The sequence below is a fragment of the Botrytis byssoidea genome, assembly GCF_014898295.1.
Source record: "Botrytis byssoidea strain MUCL 94 chromosome Unknown BBYS_040, whole genome shotgun sequence".
Taxonomy (NCBI): Eukaryota; Fungi; Ascomycota; class Leotiomycetes; order Helotiales; family Sclerotiniaceae; genus Botrytis; species Botrytis byssoidea.
This window is the reverse complement of record NW_024065881.1, coordinates 163,027-189,446: the sequence shown is the minus strand read 5'-3', so window position 1 is coordinate 189,446 and position 26,420 is coordinate 163,027. Positions and strand designations below refer to the sequence as shown.

The 26,420-nt window shown below is 39.6% G+C and overlaps 8 protein-coding genes across 8 annotated transcripts; 6 read left to right on the top strand and 2 right to left on the bottom strand.

Moving 5' to 3' along the window:
* Positions 1–354: 354 nt before the first annotated feature.
* On the top strand, positions 355–3,265 carry EAE97_011707 (uncharacterized protein; the record flags this gene model as incomplete). Its single annotated transcript, XM_038882222.1, has 4 exons — positions 355–468; positions 522–845; positions 910–1,350; positions 1,406–3,265. The coding sequence occupies 4 exons, from the start codon at positions 355–357 to the stop codon at positions 3,263–3,265; spliced, it is 2,739 nt and encodes a 912-aa protein (XP_038726970.1).
* Positions 3,266–4,501: 1,236 nt separating this feature from the next.
* EAE97_011706 (uncharacterized protein) lies at positions 4,502–6,379 on the top strand (the record flags this gene model as incomplete). Its single annotated transcript, XM_038882221.1, has 2 exons — positions 4,502–4,702; positions 4,757–6,379. 2 exons carry the CDS (start codon positions 4,502–4,504, stop codon positions 6,377–6,379), a joined length of 1,824 nt encoding a protein of 607 aa, XP_038726969.1.
* Positions 6,380–7,252: 873 nt separating this feature from the next.
* EAE97_011705 (uncharacterized protein) lies at positions 7,253–8,602 on the top strand (the record flags this gene model as incomplete). The annotated part of the gene is made up of 3 exons (XM_038882220.1): positions 7,253–7,300; positions 7,422–7,524; positions 7,674–8,602. 3 exons carry the CDS (start codon positions 7,253–7,255, stop codon positions 8,600–8,602), a joined length of 1,080 nt encoding a protein of 359 aa, XP_038726968.1.
* Positions 8,603–9,380: 778 nt separating this feature from the next.
* EAE97_011704 (uncharacterized protein) lies at positions 9,381–11,477 on the bottom strand (the record flags this gene model as incomplete). The annotated part of the gene is made up of 8 exons (XM_038882219.1): positions 9,381–9,542; positions 9,592–9,652; positions 9,708–9,783; positions 9,830–10,432; positions 10,480–10,956; positions 11,018–11,135; positions 11,195–11,260; positions 11,337–11,477. The coding sequence occupies 8 exons, from the start codon at positions 11,475–11,477 to the stop codon at positions 9,381–9,383; spliced, it is 1,704 nt and encodes a 567-aa protein (XP_038726967.1).
* A 1,084-nt stretch (positions 11,478–12,561) lies between these two features.
* Positions 12,562–13,153, bottom strand: EAE97_011703 (uncharacterized protein; the record flags this gene model as incomplete). The annotated part of the gene is made up of 3 exons (XM_038882218.1): positions 12,562–12,747; positions 12,774–13,045; positions 13,141–13,153. 3 exons carry the CDS (start codon positions 13,151–13,153, stop codon positions 12,562–12,564), a joined length of 471 nt encoding a protein of 156 aa, XP_038726966.1.
* Positions 13,154–15,615: 2,462 nt separating this feature from the next.
* Positions 15,616–16,135, top strand: EAE97_011702 (uncharacterized protein; the record flags this gene model as incomplete). The annotated part of the gene is made up of 2 exons (XM_038882217.1): positions 15,616–15,730; positions 15,822–16,135. 2 exons carry the CDS (start codon positions 15,616–15,618, stop codon positions 16,133–16,135), a joined length of 429 nt encoding a protein of 142 aa, XP_038726965.1.
* Positions 16,136–17,478: 1,343 nt separating this feature from the next.
* On the top strand, positions 17,479–18,783 carry EAE97_011701 (uncharacterized protein; the record flags this gene model as incomplete). The annotated part of the gene is made up of 3 exons (XM_038882216.1): positions 17,479–17,497; positions 17,548–17,740; positions 17,805–18,783. 3 exons carry the CDS (start codon positions 17,479–17,481, stop codon positions 18,781–18,783), a joined length of 1,191 nt encoding a protein of 396 aa, XP_038726964.1.
* Positions 18,784–23,215: 4,432 nt separating this feature from the next.
* Positions 23,216–24,430, top strand: EAE97_011700 (uncharacterized protein; the record flags this gene model as incomplete). Its single annotated transcript, XM_038882215.1, has 3 exons — positions 23,216–23,487; positions 23,541–23,969; positions 24,067–24,430. 3 exons carry the CDS (start codon positions 23,216–23,218, stop codon positions 24,428–24,430), a joined length of 1,065 nt encoding a protein of 354 aa, XP_038726963.1.
* Between the last annotated feature and the right edge of the window lie 1,990 nt (positions 24,431–26,420).

Below are 26,420 nucleotides of genomic sequence, written 5' to 3'. Positions count from 1 at the left end.
CATCAAGAGTTTCAAAGTTATTAGCCTTTGCTTCGGTGCGTAATCGTTGCCAAGCCCGATGTCATTTGTAGGGGCTATCAGCTGATCGCGCGCGGAGTGTTGGCTTTCTGAGCGCGTCAAAGGTTCATGTTAAAGAGTAGGTAACATCACATAATTTGCGACAAGAAACAATCCTTTACACCAGAATTTACTTGCATGGAGCCAATCAATGACAATCAATAAAAATCAATGCATATTTTGAGGACACTCGCTTGTTTCAAACGTTTCCTCTAATACATTTTCCCTTCGATTAAATTAACTCTCCTCAAACGACTTGCGACCGACAATCCCTCTCCAGTCGCAAAGGCCAAAGCCATGGCTTCTATGGTATATGATGGTGTTGGGGGCGGAGGAGTACTTTTTGAAGGAATGAAATTCTTTATTCTTCAGCGGGTTCCTATGCGCTCGAGATTGGTTGAGATAATTAGAGTAAGGGTGTCTTTAAAATGGAGGAGAAAGAAGCATGTTAATCATTGCGACAGTCAAATGGAGGTGAAGTCGAAAAAATCGAAAAAAACGCCGAGATCATAATCGCAGATGGTGCGCGAAAAGATGCGCCACCAGATTCTATTTCATGGAAGTTTATTGAAGAGTCTGCGAAGGCTGGGAAATTGGTAGACATGGAAGAATATCGATGTGGTGCATCAGAAAGAGCATCAGAACGAGCACATGCACAACCCGCGAAATCTACGCGCACACCTTTTACAGCGGAGGATGATCGAATCTTGACCCAATGGGTCTTGGAGGGAGAGCGTCTGGGACGATTTATCAAGGGTAACGAATTATACATTGAACTAGCAAAACGGGTATGGAACCTTTTTCCTGATATTCAGATAATTTACATTGAACCTAGATTAATACTTATTGCAGTATCCTCATCATACATATCAATCCTGGCTAGATCATTGGAAGAGGCACCTTCTGCCCACTTATGAGGCAGGAAAGTTACATTATAAGCGCGATGACAATTTACCATGTCCCAGCAGGAAACCAAAATCTGGTAGAAAGGGGCTAGCTAAGCCTCTTGCAACAAGAGTTTCTCATGAACGCGCACAATCTGCGGTGCCGAGTGGAACAGTCCCGGTTCCTGCCTCCTCAGCTCCATCAAAACACACGAGCCTTCGACCGCCGCCTCAACCACCCCGACCAATAGTTTCAAGGGCCTCATCCCCCGAGGCAGAGATAGAAAAGGTTGTGGTTGGAGGACTTTTTACAAAGGATGATGACGATCTTCTACGAGATGCATTTGAGAATATTTGTAACATAGATTCATCTAAAGAGATTGAGGCTTGGGAGTTTTGGACTGAAGAGGTAAGCTCGACACCTATTAATCTATAAGAAACTCCACTTACATGAAGATATACAGTATGGGCGTCATTCTGCTCAAGAATGGCGAAACTATTTCCATGAAGACTTTCGCCCCCGAGAGATGAAAAATAGGAAAAAGAAGACAGAGACAACTGTTAAGTCTGTATCATCTCCATCGGTTCAGCAAGTTTCTGATCCCCCAAGTGGTAAAAGTACCAAAGATGTCGCGCGAACGAATAATTCTACCAAAAAGCCGGAGAGAACCTCGGTGAAAGCTACCGCCAGAAGCTCCGCTACGCCTCATAACACAGAATCAAGAGTTGATCCAAAACCGAAGACACCTGAAGTCTCAACACGAAAAAATCATTCTACCTACAAGCAGAAGAAACCCTCATCAGAAACTGCTATTGAAGGCTTGGCTACGTCCTCTGGCAACGTTAAATCAAGAGGTGATTCGAAATTAAGCACACCAGAAGTAACCACAAGAACGAAGCATTCTACGCCCCGGTCTAAAGAAGTCTCGGTAAAAGCCACTGCTCGAAGTTCTGTTACACCTTCTCGTAATGCTAAAGCAAAAGTCGACCAAGAACTAAAGACACCAGAGGCAGCACCGCAGGAATTTGATTTGGAACAAAGGCCTTTTATGAAATCGCTGACGACCGAAGAGGACTACTTCACGCTAACCCTAAAACAATTCTGTGAAGAGGATGAAGAAGAACCAATCTTTAATCCCAGAATCCGCGGAAAACAAATTTCCCTCTTCAGACTTTGGCAAATCGTTATAGTATTTGGCGGCTTTGAAACGATAAACGCTGAAAGTCGATGGCAAGAGGTAGCTGATAAATTAAGCTTCCCTGTGGCCAACCGTTCTAAGGCTGCGCGAGACTTGAGGAGCTGTTATGACGAAATCTTATACGAATTTGAAAGAGTCGTAACCGAAGAAGAAAATGATCCGCAGAGTATCCTTATGTTCGCAGCCTCGCAAGATGAGACTTTGATAGCCTCACAACTTGCTGATACAACTATTTGCAGTGTTCAAAGGTTCTCTGATCACGAAAGGGATGCAGAGGATGACGATGAAGGTATAGAACTACCACCATTGAAAAATTCTAAGCAATTTTCAACTATGTCAACCAAGAAGCGTGCGATTGACTCCGATGGGTTATCCAACTTTAGCGATTCTTCAGCAATCAATTCCAAGCGTAAAGCTAAGCGTGTTAGGGCCGATAAGGGTAAAGGTAAAGAGGTAGAGATTCCATCTACCCCAGAGCATATTTTCAATGTTACACAGCCACCCCGTCATATATCGCCGCTCAAATACCAAATTAACGAGAATGATAATGATGGTAGCAGTGAGGATGATAGCGATCGTGAAGCTCGAGAAAGAATTCTTCGTATTCAGCAGAAGAAACCACGAGAATTGATTCGGAAAGCTTCAGCAAAAAAACTCAGGGTTGAGCCAGAGACGCAAGATTTCTATTACCCAGACATTGATACTCAAGCCCCACCAGTATCTCCAACTCCAGTCCGGAGGAAGAGGACCCCAAGCCCCATTATTGACCTATCTCGAGATTCATCTGCAGAGTCGGAAGTGGAAGCGGAAGCGGAAACAGATTCACAGGACATCGTTGATATTGAGCTTGCTAAATATATTGCCCTTGGCTATTCCGAAGATATTATCTACGAAGCTCTGAAGGCATCAACTTATGACTTTGATATTGCAAGTCCGGTCATGAACCAATTGCAAATGGGACACGGGGTCCCGGACGATTTAGCAGGAGTCTGGACTCAAAGAGATGATGATGCGTTAGAGAGGAGGAAAGGGGAAGAATACGAGAGAGTTAGGGAAAAACATGGTGATGAGAGAATTCATGCGAGGATTAAGTTCTTGAGAAATCTTAGCGAGATTGATCAATGAGTGGAACGATGTGTTGGAGTGAGCGATAGGGACGATATAATAGCAATTATGGTCCGAGGTGTAGACATATGACACAGAGGTGTGGTATGTAATGTGAAGGGTAGGAATGTCGGGTTGGTTTGTCTTACGAATGGGGTACGTTTTTGATTTGGGAATATGGTTCATTCATCCAGCGCGTGATACCCATGGAATCAGGCGAATGGCTAGTTTTTACTTTAAATATCTTTTAGGTATCATTAATGATATATTCGCAATTGTCCATAAATCGAGACATGATATCAAAAGAGCAAAAGAATACTGGGTGCTTGTTCCTGCAATAACAGAATAGTATGGTTTTACCAGAGAGGTAGGGAAGAGAGAGAGGAAAAGCGATCTTCGTTTCTCCTTGAGAGGAGAGATTTAGAATGAGAAGGTAAATCGTAAATGGGAAACCTGAAATTCGACATAAATCTCAAAATGACTCTCCATCTCAACTCTTGGTATTATTCATACTTGGTTGTATTCTTACATGACTCTTGATGTTAGAAGGATTGAGATAGCCTGCAGCATGTACTAGAGCTTGATATTGAAGCTGTAAAACAGTCACAATACTCTCCAAGTCGCTTTGGACTGATGATCGAAACAATCTATACATCGAAATTGTATGTACTCATAGTTAAAAGACTTTGCTTTACCATGCTCATTGATATTGATATTCATATCTGTTAGACAGATACTAATCATATTGACTTCTTCGGCCACATACTCCCTAGTCAAGCCTGAAAAATAAATTTTAAAGATATTGTCTTCAGATGATGGTAATTTGATTAATCGTGGAATTTTACAAGGGGAGCTAGATTTTGATACTGGTGTCGCCCTTATCATATTTACATCAAGGCGTGAGTAAATAAATTTGATCTACGATCTTATTTCAAACTGGAGATATTATCTAGAGCCGCCGTAGCCATTAGCCATCTGCTGCGATGCCGCTATAATGCTTATCCATATTGTAACTTAAATTAGCTAGATTGACTTGATAAACCGATCGATTTATTGTTGTTTAATGCCACTTTAGCTCGTGGCTCATCCCGCCGCTATAAAATGGACTCACGTCCACACGCTAGCGAGCCACACTAACAAGTGACTCAACCCCGCCAAATTCATCCCACCATAATTTTTGTAAATAAATCGACGTCCTTCCTTTACCTTTTTACCATTGTTTTGTTCATTCACAACGCAATTGTATAAACCGCAATCATGTCGGCACCAACGGAAAGCGTAGCTAAGCTACTCGATGAGGTCACTGGAGAGATGGTCTCCAAGACCGAATTGAAGAAGAGACAGAAGCAGAGACAAAAGGAAGAAGAAAAAGCAAAGAAAGCTGCTGCTCTTCCAGCAAGACCAGCCGCGGTCAAGAAGAGCAATGCTGAAGCCGAGGAGAAGGATCTGGATCCAAGAGTATTTATCTCTCGGGATTTCGACTGTAAATCTTGACTAACAATTGATTCGTAGCAATATTTCGAGATCCGTTCGCGACAAATCAAGAAGATGCAAGCAGCATACAACAAGCAAGAAGCTAACTCCCCAGACCCATATGTACACAAATTCCAGCAGAACTATAACTTGCAGAACTTCGCCAAGGATTTCGGTCATTTGAAGTCAGGAGAACACAAGAAAGACGTGGAGATCCGCCTCGGAGCTAGAATTTACAACAAGCGTGCTTCGGGAAACAAGCTTGTCTTCTACGATGTCAAGTCTGAGGATACCAAGATTCAAGTTATGTGCCAACTCCAGGAGTCTAGAGAGGGAGCCCCATCGTTTGAAAGTCAGCATGAGCCTTTACGTCGTGGAGATGTTATTGGTATTGTTGGGTACCCAGGACGAACTGCACCAAAGAACAAGATTGAGAAGGGAGAAGAGGGAGAACTTTCGATCTTTGCGACAGAGATTATTTTGCTCACCCCTTGTGTACAACAACTTCCAGATGAGTACTACGGATTCAAAGATCACGAAAAGAGACATCGCCAGAGATATCTTGATTTGATCATGAATGACACTAGCCGAAAGGTTCTCATGACTCGTTCCGACATAACTGCATATATTCGCAATTACTTCAACTCGAGGGATTTCAAGGAAGTGGAGACTCCTATGATGAATTCAATTGCTGGAGGTGCCACAGCCAAGCCATTCAAGACTCACCACAATGACCTTAACATGGATATGTTCATGCGTATTGCTCCAGAACTTTACCTTAAGATGCTTGTTGTTGGTGGAATGAACCGTGTTTACGAGATGGGACGTCAATTCCGTAACGAAGGTATCGATCTTACACACAACCCTGAATTCACAACCTGTGAGTTCTATATGGCATATGCCGATGTTTATGATACCATGGACATGACCGAAGAATTGGTCTCTGGTCTTGTCAAGCACATCACTGGAGGCACAACTACCAAGTTCCACACTCAACACGGAGAAGAATATGAAGTCAACTGGGCTGCCCCTTGGAAGCGTATTGAGATGATTCCAGCTCTTGAGGAAGCAACCGGAGAGAAGTTCCCACCTGCGGATGAATTGCACACCGACGAATCTAATGAGTTCTTCAAGAGAGTTCTCAAGAAGATGAAGGTTGAATGCTCACCTCCACTCACAAATGCCCGTATGCTTGATAAGCTTGTTGGTGAATTTATCGAAGAAACCTGCATTAACCCAACTTTCATCACTGAGCACCCAAAAATGATGTCACCACTCGCTAAGCACCACCGTAGCAAGCCTGGTTTGTGTGAACGTTTCGAGGCATTTGTTTGCAAGAAGGAGATCGTCAACGCATATACTGAGTTGAATGATCCATTTGAGCAACGTCTCAGGTTCGAAGAGCAAGCTAGACAGAAGGATCAAGGTGATGATGAAGCTCAATTGATCGATGAGAACTTCGTCAGAGCACTAGAGTTTGGTTTACCACCAACAGCTGGTTGGGGTATGGGGATTGATCGTCTGGTCATGTTCTTAACCGATAACTACAGTATTAAGGAGGTTTTGACCTTCCCATTTATGAAGGAGGAAGTAAATGTGCATACTGTTGTGGAGGAAGCAGGAGCTGACAGAATTCCTGTGGAAGGAATTACACATAAGTAAATCAATGTCTCATATACGTATGAACATAGCCTTGGTACAATTTGTTTTAGATATCAGAGTTTACAACAGAAATGAAAAACACAATAAATGTCATTACATTATTTGGTGCCAATGTATAATCGCTGTTATATTGTCCTGTCTCATTACCCTCCTCTCATTCCTACTTCCTTTCCTCTTCTAGTCTCCTTATAGCGGATACCCTTGAGGCTCTAGAAAGGTCAAATTGCTTGGCAATTAAGTGACTTTCCAATTTCTATCCTCTCATCACCACATTGAACGTGATTGTATCCATGCTCTACGAAGGACTGGCAAGAAAAGTGAAATGAAAGTTTATTTTCTAGTAGTGGAGGAGACTTGCAAAAGGGTAGAAATGGTATTACAGAACTAAGCGAACGTAGGGAGAGAGGAAGTTGATATTAGGGCATTGAACTCTCGTGGGAGGATTGATCAGGAAGAATAGGGTAAGAATCTTGTTGATACTAGAGCCACTGAAGTTGGCATTCGAGAAAAGATGATGTTTTTCGTTAAGCATAGGGACTCTCGTCTGATGTTTCTCAATCTTCGGGCCAGTAATTTCCGCCTTGAGGATATTCACTTTCACAATTTACATATTGGTTGACTACCCCTCTCCAAAAATGCATACGGTTGATTCACTCAAGTCTTCGTAATAATGTGTCCGTACATTCAAGGCTATCAATTATATTTATTGCCAGGAAATCACCCACTCGCTCGTCTACTTGCCTTTGAGAAAAGATCATACATTTTCTCCCGAATTAATTTACAACGCACTGACAGTATTTTCTTTTGCTTTTCTAAAGACAAGCACCGTCTAGCATTCAACTAAAGCGTATCTCTTTGCTTACAATACTCAGGATGCAGACGCAATGGCCTGTGATCGACTACATAGGTATGGTTGAAGAAGTAAGTTGCCCATCAGATACTCATGTTTATTCTTTCATCTCGACTTTTCGATCTGTCTAATATTTGTCGGTCTGAGATGAGCAAGTGGAATCCATGATAGTAATCCTAATTGACGCATCAGATCAACGCCTCATATAAGCTCTCATATGATACACAACAAGCAGCGATATGTTATGAGAAATGTAATGATTTGCTTTTTCAAATTGAGGAACATGGATATCTTTGTGAGTTGGAAAGTCTATTATGTTAATGAAAGCTTTGATATATCATTCTCATTCGTGAATATCTTTGTCGATTTTTTCTCCATTCCATCACATCGAATGCTCAACTACTGCCCGTGTTCTCACTTCTCAACCTACTGACCACCGATCAGTTATCGCTCATACACATCTCATTCTCGCCGTGTTAGCCTGTTCCAAAGATCTCACCTCCATCCAACAACACATCCAAATCGCCCTCCTCCAAATCCGCAATTTCCTTTCCCTCCCCGAAAATGCCTCCCGAATCGGTGTCTACGATCCCTCCAATTGTACTCATGCATTCTGTCTCGACAAACCCTACGCCGACATAAAACTCATAACTCAATATCATCTCTTCATCCTCGCTCTCCAACAAGAACATTCCGTCATGTTCTCCGCACAGAGCTGGAAGTCATGGGACACGCAGTTCAAGGCGATAGGCAAAGGAGATGATGCATTTCGATGCGAGGATTACGAAATGGAAGTCAAGAGCGCGGAAACGGGACTCTATCAGATGGAAGCTTTTCATAAGCCGATATTGCCGAAGATTGCGAAGATGCAGGATGAAATTGCGAGTGAGAAGTGGGAGAAAGGTGCGAGGTGGTGGAGATATATGAATAGAGAGTTAGCGAAGGGAAAGTCAGGAGCAGATGTGTGTCTTTTGGGGGGAGTACATCTTGCGCCGTTCTTTTTGATGGGGATTTTTGGTTTCTGGGATAGTATTGAGAAGGTTGCTTTGGGTGGGTTTAGAGGGTATGGGGGTTTGAGTGGAGAGGGAGTGGGATGGTGTGGTGAGGGTGACACTGGAGGGGAGAGCGGTAGGGTAGTAGATAAGGATAGAGAGAGGTTGGAGAAAACGTTTAATCGGAACCGTCTCACTGGATATTGTAGGGCCATTCTGCCTTATGCTCCGAAGAATTTCGAGTTTAAGGATTGTGTGTGTGTGCAGCGCAAGGAGATCTATAGCAATCGTTCGGAGAGGGATGAAGCGATAGCGAATGCGGAGCTGAGGTTTCAGGGGTATGCTAGTACGAGTGCGTGTGGTTATCAGTGGAATTTCTAAAAAGGTTCGAGGCGGAGTTAGAGAGTTGACTGTCTGAGTGTTGGATGTGAGTGTGGGTGTGAGTGGGCGATAAGATATTCGGGGTTGTAGATTTGTGGAAGACACATCATGGTGATGGATCTTTGAGATAACATTCTCATAATGAAAAGAGTAACATTCAGATAATCAGCAACCACAAGTGACATCAGGATAGATCATGAGTAACAAGTAATAAACATATCGACTAGAAGCGAAAGCTATTGCTGCTGGTCGGGTGGCATGCTACTCGTGCTGCACTTAGCATGATGATGCACCGTGAAATTAAAATTAACATTAGAAATCCAGCAAAACACATTTCATTAGATATATACGAGCTCTGTTTAGAACTAAATATCTTTAGAGACTTTGAATGTTCTCTTTGAACAATTGAATATGCTAGACTGTTCGGTCTCCTCCAGTCATACTAAGTACATGCCAGTCAAAGCCTGCCTCGAGAATGGAGAATCCTAGTTCTAGAACATTTCATGTTAGAAGTGTGTGATTCACCCAAAAAGATACACTGTGTATTGAAAAGGTTACAGAGATTAGAAAAAGACGCTGAAGTGGCATGAAATGTGAACGTAATAGATAAAGATGGTATTTTCACTTCCATAAATTGTCAGAGTATACCACTGGTGAGAGAAACAAGGATATCGATACCCTCAATCTTTTCTTCCAATTCTAAGAAATTGAAATGAAGAAAAGAACCAATTATCAAAAGATCCAAATGAATCCCAATGGTAATCTTGCAACGCTCACTCTAACAATCATCTTTTTCAATAATAACCGACCTCTCAGGAGTAACCCCAAACGGGCCAGCTTCTACAGCGCATCTTGAATCACGGCCTGGTAGATTCCCAGTTTGAAAGAAACGATAAATCTTCTCATTTGCACAAGAATTGTTGGCCGCCATCGAAGTGTGCTATAATAATTAGAGGAACCTGATATGGAGAAGAGTTGGGAAGACTTACACCGATAGCTTCTATTGTGAGGATTTGAGCATCCTTGAATCTTGGTGCCCATCTTTGACTACTGTAAAAAGATGCCGGTCAATTTTGCAATGATTTCAAAGGAAGAGAGGACTTACTTCTCAATAGGAGTAGCTGGATCGAGGGTATTACTGATAAACAAAATAGGATTCTTTGTATCACCACCAAAGGGACCTATAATGATCAGCCAAAGATAATTAATTGCAGCATTTATACTTACCAGCATATCTCCAAGATGCAGTGATAGGCCATCCTGAGCATAGCACCAGAGTCGTAGCCCATATTTCTCCAGTCAAGAAGCTTTCCTCTTCGATCGTGTCGATATGTGGTTTGAGTTCTTCGTATGTATTTCCATAAACTGAAGGAATTTCCCCACAGAATGCACCAATAAACCATTCGGTCAGTTGAGGAACAGTTCCTGTAATATTAGGTGTTGTGGTGCCAATATTACTCGCAGCTTCGATTGCGGCGACAGTCAAGTTTGAGAGGGTGGCTTCGTACGCGACGAGCTGAGTAGCGAGGATGGGATAAGATTCGATAGGTGTATAGGCTGTCAATCTGACTGTAGATTTGATGAATTCGAGAGATTGTTGAATGGTGGTGGCATTTGTCCAGTTTTGGGCCAAAGCGTATGAAGCGTTGAGTGGAAGGAAAATGTTTTCGAAGCGATGACGGATGTCTTCAGAACTATTACCTGTGTAGAATTCACAGAGTGAGGGACCAGCCAAATGACAATATGTGAAGAAAGAGTCAATGACGGCATCCTCCAAGTAAATATCCATCAGTTCCGTTCCAGAAATATAATCCTCGGGATCGACAACACCTGGAATAGATTAGTGCTTGGAATTTGGAAGCTTATATCCAACATACCGTCAATTGCAAAACGGCCAACTCGATCTGGGTACATCGATGCAAAGGTTTCACCAATGAAGGATCCGTAACTAAAGCCCCAATAGTTGAGCGAAGATGACGAGCTGACATCTTGACCACGTTCAGTCTTAGCAAAAGCATCAACAATACTAAGCATATCTGCAGCAAGGACTGCTGTAGACATGTGCGGTCCAGCCTCACCAGATCCTCCCATTGTTGCATTGCATTCCGCCCCAAACTGTAGTGCAGTTTGAAATTCTTCAGTCCAATAAAAAGTATCTAGTTCCGGTCCCGAAAGCCCGAAATTTCGTCGACGAAGTTTTGATGAACTGGAAGATGAACAATCCGCGAGCGGAATACTACGACCCATTCCTCTGGGATCAAATGCTACAATGTCATAGTTTTTTCCTACCACCGGAAGTAGAACTAAGTATCCATCTTCGAGGAGAAAATCAACACCTGCATTACCAGGACCACCTAGAAAACCTGAATGTCAATCATCACGTAGAAAGAGAAGATAAAGGAATAGGAAATATACCCGGATTAGTGAGGAGCATTCCTTGATATTCGCCATCAGTTGAATTACTCTGGGCGGCTATCATGATTAATGGAACCGAAGCGCGCGTTCCATTTGGTTTGGAATGATCAAGAGGAACCTGCAGTTTAGAAAGTCAACTTCCGGCAGTCAGAATTATGTTTTTAGAGGGCAGTTCACATCCAACATGGCACAAGAATAGTTCCAAAAGCATGGATACCAAATGAGATCAGTTGAAGCTGGAATCTAGAAGATACTGAATTAGTAAGAGTTTGCATGGTAGTCTTTTCTGTCTGGGGAAGGAGTCATAGGGTGTACACACTTCATCGAAGGTCCATTGTTTGGTCGAATTACTAACTTGACTATCCTTTGGCAGAACAGAAGCTGTCGCTAAAGAGATACCAAGTGCAACGCAAATGCTAATTCTTGAGATTTGATGAGCCATGTTTGTATTATCAGTCATAATGATTGTGTGCTCTATTGAATAGATGTTGAATATATGAGAAAAGAGAAGTCGTCGTTTAGAGACTGACTCCCATCTTTATAGCCATGAGCATGCATCTCGAGACTATGTGGAACAGGGGCAATACGACCGAATTGATTGAAAGCAAGATGTAGTGTCTCATACTTGTCTGCATCTAGTTCTATGAAGCTTTACAGAGAACGTCGTGATGAAGAACATCAACCGCGATATGACCAATAGAACGTAGGCAATACTTGACTTGAGGGGATTCATTGGTTGGTTCTTAGTCAAATTATGCGAAGGATTCTAACGGAGCTCCACCTGGATGGATAGTTGAGCTCCGATATGATTCGATAAAGGATATGGAGAAAATGAGTCTTACCTAGTGCAGATCCACCCCCCTGTTTCCGTGAATTCTCACAGGTCACGTGAAACGACAGTTTTTCTCCGACTCGAGAGGTCATTTTTTCATAAAGTTAAGGGAGATTTATTATTCATCAGTTTTTTCAATTCATTAATATTCTGGGCCATGATATGTTTATGTGTTCTTCAATTCTGATGTGGAAAAGAAAACGTGCTTTATGTTTGAGGAAATATTCAATTCGGGAGCTCCAAGGCAGTGTAGGCAATAGTATTTCCCGTATTTCGTATACAGGTTAGTTTAGTGGTGCGTATCGAGTTTTTTCGAAATATGTATGTATGTGGTATAGAATTCAATATATTGTTAGTATTCTTTAAATATATGAATATATATGAGAGTGGTATAGCCTTTTTTCTATATGTACTAACTGCAATATCAATATGCTAATACGTGCTACAGTTTTACTGTAGTATATTATTGCCTACACTGCTCCAAGGTACAAAGTAGAGAAGAAGTAAATGAATGATGATCGAGCCTGCTCTATTGATCACCATTGATATCGATCGATCACACTGTTCGAAAAAGAGGTATGAGGTATATGATATTCTAGTAGCAAGACCCTGAACGACCTCCTAGTTATATATTTTTTTTCTTTTTTTTTCACTTTCTCGCCTTAGATTCCTCTTTGCGCTCCATGAGAAACCTCACAATGGGCCAGTTCTCCTACTTCAACGCGGCCTCGATCTCCTGATCAAAGCCCTCCACGCTTGCGCCATACTTCAACAAAGCCTCTGGGACTCTAATGTCGCCATAGAACCCTGCTACGCTTATCAACTGAGGAAGAGCAAAATCTGGGTTCTGAGCTGGATCTGCGCCTGCCTTCAACGAAAACTCCAAAAACTCAAGTGGCTGTTTAAGTGGTTGTCTAGACATACAAGCTGATGTAATGTGCGTACCCCGTTCGTCGAATTGGCGATTGATGTATGCTGGACCGTTGGAAAGAAGAACCGAAAAGAGGTCTGTGGATCGTACGTAGACGGCTGCTCGATAACTTCGTCTTCGACAGGGATAGACGGAAATGTCGAGAGGAGGAAATCAACGATAGGTGTTTGAAACTTCCGTGCCGCTGCGGCCAAAAGAGCCTGAACGTTCTTCTCGGCGAAGTTATTTATATTGGCAAGCAACTCTTTCAATTTGTCGAGCTTGCCTGTGAAGGTGGCTTCGATGAATGGTTGAAGTTGACTGGAGTTAAAGTTTTCGAGTCTGAACTTTAGCTGCTTTATGAGATTATTTGCAACGAACTCAAGCCACGCATCTGGAAGTTGTATTGATAGGGGAAAATAAGAATTAATAAAGTGTATCTTCTGCTGGACTATCTTTTGAATTATGTAGAAGATAATCCTGAAATGTGATAATTTAATCTAAATTTTGTATTTATACTCTTATGAATCTTAAATACTTTAATATAGTATCAATATCAGTAAATTGGATATTTAATAATACTGAGGGGCTAGCCTGGAAAAGTTATTTTATGATTATATACAAATATATAATCAACATTACGCTGAACAAAAGTTTCGTAACATCCGATGTATAAGCTTCTTCCGCTACGCCCCGAAATACAAATCACATTGAGAACTGAACAAAGCGTATGCGAAAGTATTCACAGCATCTTAAATAGTCTTGACAACCTCTTCGCTATGAATCTCTGGAATGTATTAGAATCAAGCCTATAAGAGTCGAATTAGTATTATCCAAGATTCTCTAAAATTATGGCTAGTCTCTTTGAGCAGTACAAGTTGAGTGGTCAGCTCCAGATTGAGTTTCAGTGACCGTAGCTTAAACCATTAAACCTCAACTAGATATTGGCAAATTGGAGCTCTGTGGTAGCGTGGCTTTGTCCCTTATGAATTTTAGTGAGCATGCCGTAAATGCTTTGTTCGCTTGTGGAATATCTCTCATAGATTCCATATAGTTGTGAAAATTGCGAACCTTGAATGTGTCTTCTTTAGACTGTTGTATTCATGTTATTTGATCTGGTAGTGGACTTTTGGGAGATTTACAGTTGCGAAGTTTAGCGAGAATGACAAGAACTATAATTACACAATACTTGAGAGATATCAAGATTTCGAGGGTTCGGCGGTGCAAAATGACAACGCTCGTGGGAAGCTATCTCCGATTCATGAAATCGTGGATTAGACTAAAAATGGCTGCATTCGGAACCAGATTTCTAAGTAGAAAATCCATCATGATGTGTAACCCGAACCTCATGATTCACGATTATTTCACAAGCGCCTGGCAATTTTCAGTATCGGCAGAATTATGCAAGAGTAATTACTCTCGAGTCTCATATTTACAAGATTCGATGGATTCAAGACATGAGGCATAGGAAAATACTACCTTCGACAGATCGTGAGATTGTGGAGGCTGTAGATCATGACACCATGTAAGCTTACCGAGTAGATACAAGTAGGCATTTGCGCCGTACTGTGTAACATTACGGCTGACTATAAAGGATTGTCCCACGGTAAGACGTGCAGTGCCCCTTAGGTGGCTTATGCCAAGGCCTCACGATTTATTTCGAATATCCTGGAGAATAAGCGAGTCATGCTTATTGAAACGGCACGGTATACCTTCTGGAGAACCGATTGGGAATCGCATGTTCGACGTCTCTGCATAGAACAATATAAGATAACACTCCCGAATATCTACACTCGTTTCCAAACAACATAATCATCATGATCCTGAAATTTACAGGTCGAAATCGAAGAAGCACCACTTGCTTGTGAGGGATCCATCATGTGGAAGAGAACTGAATAAAAATAGCAGAGTTTTAATGCATTAAACGTAAAATATGCGAATCCTCCATTCAGCTACGTCGAGTCATCTAGTAATCCATTTTGACTAAATTAAACTTTATTTCAACTTTAGTCGCTAGAGTTGTTGAAGAAAAACTCGTTAAACACGCTTTTCCAATGGGGTTACAGTAGTAATGCTACAAGTATCTATGCCATTATAATTTGTAAGACGAAAGCCCACTTGACCCCAGGTGATTTGGGAAATCTGCCTTCTTCATTGTAATTCGTGTTGATCCGAGCTTCGATTGAAAGTTTACTGAAAGGATATATTGAAATCCCGAATTCAAGAGATCTGCGAGATGAACGAATATATAGAAAGGTGGACTAGGTTATAATTTGCCTAGTGGTAGGCAAGAATGATTTAAATGGCTTATGTATATGTATTGAGCTTTCTTTATTCAAGCCTGCCGGAAACAACTCACTGTATCTGCTATAGCTAAATCGTACCTCGTCACTCAATTGCTTTGAAGTTCTCAGATAAATGAGGTACAATCTACCTGCATGGATGTAAATGTTACTATGTTCACCCTTATGGCCTCTAGTGAGTCCCCCGAGGCGACAAGATCATCTCATTCTTGGGGCTACAATCACGTTGATGTAATATTACTTCTATCACTGCCAAGATGATATGATGGTTGTAAGTTTCATTCGATGCTCCTGTTCATGCTGAGCCCTTCACAGGATCCGAGCCAATTTTATTTTGTTTCTGGACATTGAGGCTTGAGAATCATCTTCTTGACCTAAATCTATGCTTGGCGACTGCACTGCAGAGATACATAAGGGGATATCCTTCACTGATGATCCAATTCTATCCTCATCATCAACTATAAAAACCTCTCTCTTACAAATCCAACGCAAAGCACAAAACCAACGATAAACTTTCGTTCCAAACACTATCTTCATATCCTAGATCTTCAAAATGGTTCAATTATCCACTATCGCTATCATTCTTGCCTCTGCGCTCTCTAGCATTGTCGCCGCTAAGAGCTGCAACACCGGTGGTATCTACTGTGGTACCTACCTTCTTAAAAGAGGTCAGTGTCAATTTCTCTCATCATCTATCACTGCAAAAATTATCTCCAGTTCTAGAAATTAAAGTATTCACACTAACAATTTTCCAAATAGGCGATTACATCACCAAGATCAACACCAATCTACTTGCAAACAACCTTCCGACCTCAGACCTGTATGTAAAGCAATCCCTTTGGGCCTGCATTGAGCACGGAGATATTAAGCTCCTCGAATTCTGCGCCGCCGGTTGCGTTGGTGGTGATAAGAATGATGATTATTGTACTGGGACTGGTGCACCTGCTAGCAAGAGAGACGAGGTTGAAGAGGACTTGACTGAAGAGGATTTCACTGGAGAAGACTTGACTGAGGAGGACTTGACTGAGGAGGAATTGGTTGAGAGAGCAGTTTCTATCGAGTGGAAGGCTTAAATGCTCATGGATACACTTTGGGATTTTATGGTTGGTAGATGTCGTCTAGTTTGTTTTTCTGTAGGTGTGTTGTGGTGTAGAGCGAGAGGATTTCAGTATGTTACGGCACATAAGGTTTCTTAGGGCAATTATGGACAGTTTGGGTGGCTTCAATATAGACTTTGTTTTCTTTCTATGGCTACTCGTTTATGTATCGATTATTCTGACTTCAATTCAATTTCTTCAACAAATTTACACATAAGTTTTGATCTTGCACTCTCAATTACCTTTTACCATATTACTTTCGCTTTCTATTATTGTTATTTGCGAGACTATAAAGTTAGAATTTACCAACTCCGTAGCATAATACTCTCTTCGTGTATATTTCAATGTTGACGTAGTTATTGCGGCCCAGGTTCCATCGAAATACGTTGGCCAACTCAAAAAACTACCTGATTACATATCTTGGACTATGAGTTGATCGCATTGATAGTAAATCCCGACATAAATTTGCTGTACCTAAAGCAACACTAATTTCTAAACCCATCGATGCCTATATATTTGATCCATCAATTGACCGTTACACAGTACTTCTACACAAGTCCTGTTTCAGCCTCGCAGCTCGGTTGTTTAAGCGAGTGCTACCCGAAATTCCTGACAGCGAGTAAGCAAGTAATCATGGCAAAGTCAACTGAAATCAGGGTCGCACAACTTACGTAGAAGGATTCAAGGCTGAGCCAGAGTTTCGCATAATTGGATGGGTAAGATTTACGCCATAAGGCACACTGCCACCCATGTTGGCAGAAAAAACCCCCAAGTCAAAACACATATCTAAATTGATACAAGAAGGTGGTCAGACAATTATTGTGCACAACATATGCGGTCCTTGAAAGCTTACTTGTTGTTTCAAATAAAGCTCTCCAGGCCATTTTTTGATCTTGTACCTCATAAGCATATCTTGACGTCCTCTAACAAACCCGACATTTTGGCTTATTTTTGCCAAGTCTTCACAGCTGATGATGAGAATGAGATGAGAATGAGAGGATTCATCCTATAGGAGTCTCGTGAACTGCGCAGAGATCATTTTCAAGGTGACACCATTGTCAAGAAGCACAATGAGAAAGTTTATTAGTCACTATGGTTATATTTTTGATACCTTGGAGAAGAATATGAGGTACTTGCAAGACGTATCTCCTCTTTCGTTAGGAACTCGTCATTATTGATGTTTTCAAAGATTTCCTTCTCTAAATCAATAGATTTTATGAATTTTAGAGTAGATTCTCCATACACTTCTTCTTCGGTAAAATTTTGGTTGCATCTTCACATTAATTTCGCTGAGAAGATTTGACAATTGAGCTAGCAATATGGCAAATCACCCATTTGGTGTGTACATCAGTGATTTTGAGAGAGAGTGCCACAACTAACAGGTTCAGAGCTTAAAGAAAATGAAGAGCGCTCTTCGTGTTCATCCGACGATAGCTTTAGCCATCGCAATGGCAGTTGGAAAGGGCTCCTCCGCGGTAATGGAAAAGAAAAAATACAACACGATCATGATAAATTCAGTTTCAGGAGACGATTGTTTCGCACCATTGGTATCATGATTGTGCTTGGAGTTATCGCTACCTTGTAAGTATTTTTGCTCAAAGTCTTGATCCTCTGAGACCTCAAATTTTAATCATGTCTCTCTTAGGATATGGTTATCTTTACTTCTGACCTTACCTCGTCGACATAGACCTCAAATTCCCTCGAACAGAGTCAGTTCCATAGTAGATGATTGGCGAAAGCCTGGAGATTCTATCAGCTTGCTTTCCCCTTGGAAATCAGATTTTACCGAAGGCATTACACCAATAGCATGCCATTCACACAACGATTATTGGCGTACTGTCCCACTTTTCGAAGCTTTGGCGGCTGGATGCACTAGCGTAGAAGCAGACATATATCTCCCAACAAAATCAGGGAACGACGATCTTTTAGTAGGCCATTCTGCATGGTCGCTGATACAAGACCGCACACTTCAAAGCCTTTACATTGAACCTTTATTTACCATCCTTCAGAGTTTGAATAATGGCTCCACCCATTCAGATGGAAATGACTGGAGTGGCATCTTTCAATCCAGTCCAAACACTACTGTTACACTCTTTCTGGATTTCAAATCCGATGGTAGTGATATTTGGCCATATGTAAATCGACAGCTTGAGAAACTCCGAGCCAAGAATTGGCTTACCCACTGGAATCACTCGAGTGGCGTCACTTGGGCCCCAATTATAGTTGTCGCTTCCGGAAACGCTCCTTTTGACCTTCTAATCTCCAATACCACCTATCGCGATATATTCTTCGATGCTCCGTTAAAGGATATTGAAAATTCTCTCTACGATAACACGAACTCTTACTATGCTAGTGTTTCGATGTCAAAAGCCATCGGCAGACTGTGGTTGTGGAAGTTCAGTTCAACACAGCTGGATAAGATTAGGGAACAAGTTAGCGTAGCAAACGAGAAGGGTTTGAAAGCTAGATACTGGGATACTCCTTCTTGGCCTGCAGCTTTGAGAGATTATGTTTCAGGAATCTTGATCGAGAGGGGTGTTGGAGTATTGAATGTGGATGTGTTTTCCTCTACATTTTATTTCCCATTGATGACTAGATTTGGGAAGAACAGACTGGTCTGGTGAAAGGTTACATGGCATGAGCCATATCTACGGCTGTAATAAGATCACGGATACTTCGGTCATACACATATACATATCAACAGAGTCTCACACAATTATCTCGGATGAAATCGACAGGTGTGAGTAGACTGAGATGTTCTACGTTTGGAGTAATGGGATCAATAAAGATGAATAAAACACAACAATCTCGGCTCAACGTACGATAAATCTGGGATATGGAAACGGCACAGGGAAAGTGGCAGAGTGACATAGTATTCAAGTGAATTCTGCTATAAACCACTTACATCTTCCCATGTCAAAAGTGGAGGTTAGTGTAGATAGGCATGCAGTCAAAGAAACGGGATAATTAATCTCCAGTTGCACTGATCGAAATTTGACTTTGGAACGATGAAGGTATAGACGAAGAGATGATTGCGGTTCCAAGTTCTAGTACAGTGTGCACTAAGTAATATAACAGAACGCTTTCACAAGTGCTCACTACAAATCCCAATCCATATTCGATTTGAGCAATGTGGAATGTCTCGAAGTTCCGCAAGAGAATGAGATTCAATACCGTGAACGGATTTCGACATTTGCATCCTAAAAGCCGAGAAAAGTCGCAATTCCCATTACACATAAACCAATCAAGCGCTGCGTTAATCATCTGTTAATCTTTCTTACGAATACAACGGAAAAAAAAAAGAAATCTAACTCTTAGGTTGCAAAATGTGCTTTCGTACGTCGCGGAGTCTAGACTTTATAGAGTACTCCGAGCCTAAGCCATTTCGAGTCGTTCATCCTTACAGTGGCGAGTAGTTTAGCATCGACATTGTAGCATTGCCTAGAAAAATTCCATGCAGAATTCGTATATGTCATGGTTGACGAAAACCTACGTTGTATGCAAAAATGTTACCCAGGATACCCCAATTCATAATAAATCTCGCTTCAACTTTTGACTGGCTACGCCGTATAACCGATATCACTACATCTTGCACAACCCTGCATCTTGCACACTTTTATTTCTTTTGAAAATAATATTCTAAAAATGATATATAATTAATCAATTATTAAATTCTATTAAAAATTAAAATAAGAATATTATAATATTTTTTTTTATATAAAATAATAAAATTATAATTATAATTGATAATTGAATAGAAATCTCGATATCAAAACTATTAATATAAAATTATTATATATTAATTTATTTAATAATAGAAATAATAAAAGTTTGTTTTTAGAATATATTCTATAAATTTGAAGATCTTTTAATATAAGAAATCAAAAAAGCTAAGTTTTATATCAAAAATTTGAAATTATATTAATATATAATAAGAGTTTTAATAAATAATTTGTTTTAAAACAAAAATCTTTTATAATTTAAGTATTAATAATATTTTGAATATAATTTAATTATATAATATATTATTTATATATTAAGATTAATAATCAAATAATAAAATACATCTGTTTTATTATATATTTATATATATAATAATTTATTTTAAAAATATTAATATTTAAAAATTACAATTATATAATCAATAATAAAGAATTTTTATTCAAATATTTTTTGAAAGAAAATCTTGAATTAAATTTAAATTTCAAATTAATAATTAATAATTAGTATTAAATATTATATAATGAATTTGAAATTGAATATAAATTATAAATTTCTTAGAAATATTATAAAATTTAAAGACTTTTTTAGAAATAAAATTCTTTTAAAAAAGGAATTACAATATTTTTGATTAAAAAAAATGTATAGTAAACTTTTAAATTGAATATAAGAATGAATTATTTAATTATTATTTTTTCTTATTTATATTATTCTATAATATAATTAATTATAATTTCTAAATAATATATTATTTTAATATTATTTATTATTATTTATTATTATTATATTATATCTTTTCTAATATATAAAAATAAAGTTTTATAAATTAAATTAAAATATCAATTTCATTTTTTAAAATCTCGAAATAAATATTTCATAATATTTTAAAAAGTATTTTTAAATTATTTTTCTTTTTTTTAAATTATATAAAAATTTAAAAACTAGTATAAAACTTGATTATTAATATTTTTCGAAATTTCAAACTTTTAATTAATAATAATAAAATAAAAAAATACAAAAAACCATTTTTAATTATATAATTCACTTTAATATAGGCTTTATTTTGTTATTAATATTTTAAAATATTGTTATTCAAAATCAATTAATATTTAATTGAATATTTCAAATCTTTCAAATTCCTAATATTATTTTCCAATAAATATAAGATCCTATTATACAAATTTTAAAATCATTATAATAATATTTGAATTTAATATCGATTTTTAATTTAACAAATCAAATTGTGCAAGATACAGGGTTGTGCAAGATGCAGGGATATCGGTTACACGAGACATGATCAACTGGCGAACCTTATAATTAAGGTTGAGCTACAGGACATGTCAAAATCGATATCCAGCATCTCGGCTCGTGTAATGCAAGACTTTAAGATTAAAAATTATGCTCCGAGCTTCCTCTCGGTATTCAGCTGGCAATTTACCTCACAATGAATACTCGGTGAACGGTGCCACCAAATATCAAAATGCTTGGCGCAAGGTCTGTTTATATAAAATATATTAGAATTTGAAGTGCCTTGGAAAAGTGTGGAGTCCACGTTGCGAGCCGTCCGTAGCGTCTCTGGGGCGGCTGGACCACTTCAGCTATTCTGATTTACTGGCTAGCTCCGCTTCTAATTCGGCTCTTGGTTATTATTGGCTCAAGGGAATACCGAGGAATGGCAAACATCTCGCTCAATTTGATTGTCCGTGAATATATAGAGCGACAGCAGGTAACAAGGTTGAAGTGCTGCTTCACAATCCATACACTTTTTGTGTTACCAAAAAAGATACTTATCGCGATGGTTTTTGGCAGCTCTTCATCCTATGAAAGGAGAGGTATGGATCCGTCTGAACGTGTTCGTGTGCACTGGTGAGTGAGGAGCAAAGAGGGCTCAATTGAAATGTGAGAATGAAATTTTTATCCATTCGGCCAACACGCGATAGATTGCCACCGAAGGCATTAGGTATAGTTGAGACGCTGCTTTGAAATCTACGTGTGTGATCTTGGAACACTGGTTAACCTCCGCATGATTTCACAAGTAGCATCATGCCTGTACTTACTAAAAAATTATACTTTATTGGATTGACCCAATTGAAAGTCTTGTTGGGATCTTCACATATGATTGGCCTTCACCCGATCCATGCTCAATGTTAATCCCATTCCCCGGTTATGCTTATGGCTGAGTAGAGTGGAGGTAAAGAATTTTTCATCGATATTTCGATATTGTTCAAGAATCGAGTATTAGATCTCCATTCTTCAGTATGTGGACTTGAAGGTCATGGCGTTTACCAACCCACTTTCTGCCCAAAGTCTGATCTCTTGGCAAGCTAGAAAATTTCTCCGACACATACGCTAGGCCATTATCAATGCGAGCAAGCAAACATCCTTGAATTATACGAGAACTGCCCGTTCAATTTACAACTTCCCTTAGCACGTCAACATTGAAACATGTAACTTGCAAGAGATTGTTCCTAGAACCTCTCGGAAGGTCATTCAGCCTTGTTTGGAACCAGCTCGCTTGTCGGTAATGGAAAATAAAGAATCGGAATCAATCAATATTTAAGAGATTACGAAGTGATAATCAGTTCCCCCGAGGAAATGATTGAAATATGTCAAAGTGGTTCTTTACATAAAACGGTCCATGATGGTCAAGATACTCGACGATCAACGCCACATGGGTAGTCGGGAAGGAATTCAAAGTATTGACTTTTGGGATAGCCTGTCTTGCAGATGAACGAATCTTCAATTGGTATATGATATTCTAAGATTCAAGTGGACATGTACTCAAAATTCCCTGTCAAAGTTCCCGGGGGATCTGCCTTCGGGGAAATCCCTACCCAAAAAAAAGGGGGGCTACCCAATACAATGGAAACGAAAGTTTGCATGGCACCGGGATGGCAGAAGTGTAATAATGAAAAGAGTTCAAATCCCAGAGATCTGGATATTCCTTGAGGTGAACTCTAAATCAAGGCCCAGAGCGTCGCCTCATCCTGACCCCTGTTTCATAAAAATCTTCACAGGTATGGCATGCACCCAGAAACCAAACACTATGTGATTACTGATTGCCATAGAGTTTTAGCTGATCTCTTTTGACATCTGGTTCCTGAATCGATCTCAAAGAAACTTCCACTTCGATTCAAGAACTATATACAAAGTAGTCTTAGACCTTGTATCAACGTCCGTTACCCTGAGATAAATCCTATTATATTACTTTCATTATTTCCTGTGGTTTCTCCATTATTTCCTCGTTCTAGGCGTTCATTCGATTTCATTATTGCATTGAGCCCCACCCAGAGATGATCCAGCTTCGGTGAAGGCTTCACGACATCAATCATTATCATGCTCACATTACTGTCTTCAAATTATGTGGCCCAACCTACGACGAGCGCTGACCTAGCCATCGCATCGATTGCTTTTGGATGGACTCTTGGTTTTGGATGGTTAACAGCATGGACGGCATATAAGCAAACAAGACGCGTTCGACAACGTTATGGAATCACTCGAGTGCATACACCCTACGTGGTAATGATATGGTCCGAACTCGCTGTGTGTTTGGCGTTTGCAATCATCTGCTGGCTTCATTTGTATGATGCTGAAACTATTCCCCCAAGGTATATATTCCAGCATTCGATCAACCTATTTATCACCCTCTAAAACAATACAGTTTCGCATTCTTTTTCTGCATCCTCACTCTCTGGGCTTTACAGGTTCAATTTCTCCTCCAGATTATAGTAAATCGAATCAGCATTCTCTTCACCGTCAAAAAGAAAGCACTTCATCTTAAAATTGCCGTCGCAGTGATCATCACAATGATCAACATTTCCGTTTACTGCATCTGGATTCCGGCCAGACTACAAATTTCAGAAAGATTTATTCGCATCAATGACGTCTGGGATCGATGCGAGAAAAGCATTTATCTTTTGGTGGATGCACTATTAAACCTCTATTTTATGAAAACGGTGTACAGCAAGCTTGTGGGCAATGGCTTGCAAAAATACAAGACCTTGATTAAGTTTAATGCTGTACTGGTGGTTTTTTCCTTGAGTATGGATGCGTTAATTATCGGAATGATGAGTTTGAAAAATTCTTTTGTGTAAGTCACCCCAGTCCTCAAATATCCTGCATCTTTTGTCTCTTTCCCCTTTATCTTGTAATCTCTCGTACAGATTAAAAACTAACACCATAATCAGATACATGCAATTCCATCCCCTCGCCTACATCGTTAAACTCAACATCGAAATGTCCATGGCCGAATTAATCGCCAAGGTATCCGTCCTTCCCAACACCTATCTACCACCCAAGAATCGCATGGCCCTGAAGATCGGCATACAGACCGATATTTCCATCAAACACGATGATGCAGATGATATGCAAACGTTAGAGTTAGCAGAAACAGTTAGTAGTCCCGCGCCCACGATCAGTAAAGAGTTTGATCACGGACGGCCGGTGGTATTTGCAGGAGAGGATTACGAGAATGATAGCGAGAGGGAAATGGTGAGGAAGAGGGGGGAGAGCGATGTGAGGATAAAAGGGGGGACGTGGCTAAGTGCCTAGTCAGTAGATGAGGCAAATGGGTTATGGGAATATCAAAAAATATATTATTGTCATAAATCTTCATCACAGTAAAACACTGAATGGATGCAGTACCAGTATTCAACCAGTTGGTCTCGATAAGGTTTGAGACTATCCGACTAATTGCTTACTATGATACAAGCAGCAACCAAACCACCCAAAGATAGATAACAAGAAGTTCATCAAACCACTAGCAACAAACAAGCATTTCCACGCCCAACAAAAAGACGCGGTGTCGCCGGTACGCTCATCCCGAGTTCTTAGACACCATAGAAAGACTCTCTACTATGCGTCATTTTTGCCCTTTGCCACAGCGCATGCATGCTGCACGCTGAATATTTCCCGATCGTGGATCAGCAGCGCTATGAAGATGCAGCTACAGCTTGTGTAGTGGAAGTTACTAGCGTAGTCTGAAGCCTTTACGAAAATCATGAAACTTTAATTTTAAGCGCACATCCAGTGATGTGATGTGATCTCGCGAACAATTGAGCGGTTTCAGAATTTACTTGTTGTGTTCTGGATGTCTATCGAGTTCTGTGATTGGATGCACGGGCTAGGATTTTGGGGGGGGGGAGGGGGGAAGAGATAATTGCGTGTATTCCTGAACATATTTTTTTATAGAAATGTTAGATATGTTTATAATTCGTAAAACAAGAGATATATAAATCTATTTTTATACTACTACCAGTACAAACCCATCTTTTCCTAGAATAAATATTCATTCTTAACCTCAAAAAGCAATACTATCGATTTGATTCAAATACACCCTCTAACTTCTATCTCTACAGCTACTTACCCCTTAAAAACTCACTATTCAAATAAAATCACAAGCGACCCCAAGCGATCTGAAGTAGGTAATCGAGACGAAACATAATACAGACAGCGAATTAGTAAGTTTTACCGAGGCTACCTCTACATCAGCAAAATAACAAGCGGGAATTGATTATTATTTGAAAGAACTTTAACAACTAAGATCTTTTTTTGATATAATATTAAATCATTTAACTATTTAATATTGATACAAAGAAGACTCAAATTTTCGTTTGCTTTTTTCAAAGTTTAATATTCTATTTGAAGTAGATTTATGATCTACTAAAGAAGTCCTTTGAAAATATACTCAATTTCCGCCTGTTTTTTTTCGCTTACATAGAGACTACCTATATTATATAAACATTAATCAGAATTCTTAAAGTTGATATAGTACTATGAACCTTGAATTAATAAGTACATCTATTTCCTATCCACATTCCTACTATCATAAATCAAATCCCGTACAAAAGTTCCTCTCTCAGAACTCAGAAACAGCATCAAAGAATTCTCAAAGTATCATCGATCGACCGGAAAGAAAGATGATGAGATGACCTAGGTAGGTATCTACAACTCATACTGTAATTTGGAAAAGTAAATCAATCAATCAGATAGATTACCATCCACTCAGCCTATAATAAATAATAAATAATAAATAATAAATAATAAATAATAAATAAACATCATTATCATAACAGGCCTGCATTCCACACCTACCAAATCAAAACAAATCAAAACGATACGAAATTTCCCCCATTCATTTCATCCTATCTAATCAGCGTAAAGAATTACCATCTATTTTATAATATAATTAACACCCACCCACTCGTCTACCTACTCATCCCCCTCATTTCCCTCCCTCCCTTACTATCCATCTCCTTACAATCTCTTATATAAAAAAGAATCCCCAAATCATAACTATAATCATAATCTCAACCCAAATGCTTACTTCCATTCCAAATACATCATATTCATCTCTCTACTCTTTTCCTCTCTCAGAGTATAGTATTCATCTAGCTACCTACTTAGACTACTTATTTACTTATTTACTCATTTACTCACTCACTCACTTTCCATTCTCATCATCGCATCCCATCTCATCCATCTCATCCTAATAATATTCAACACCTACCTACATAATCCACACAATCTTCAAATCAACCCA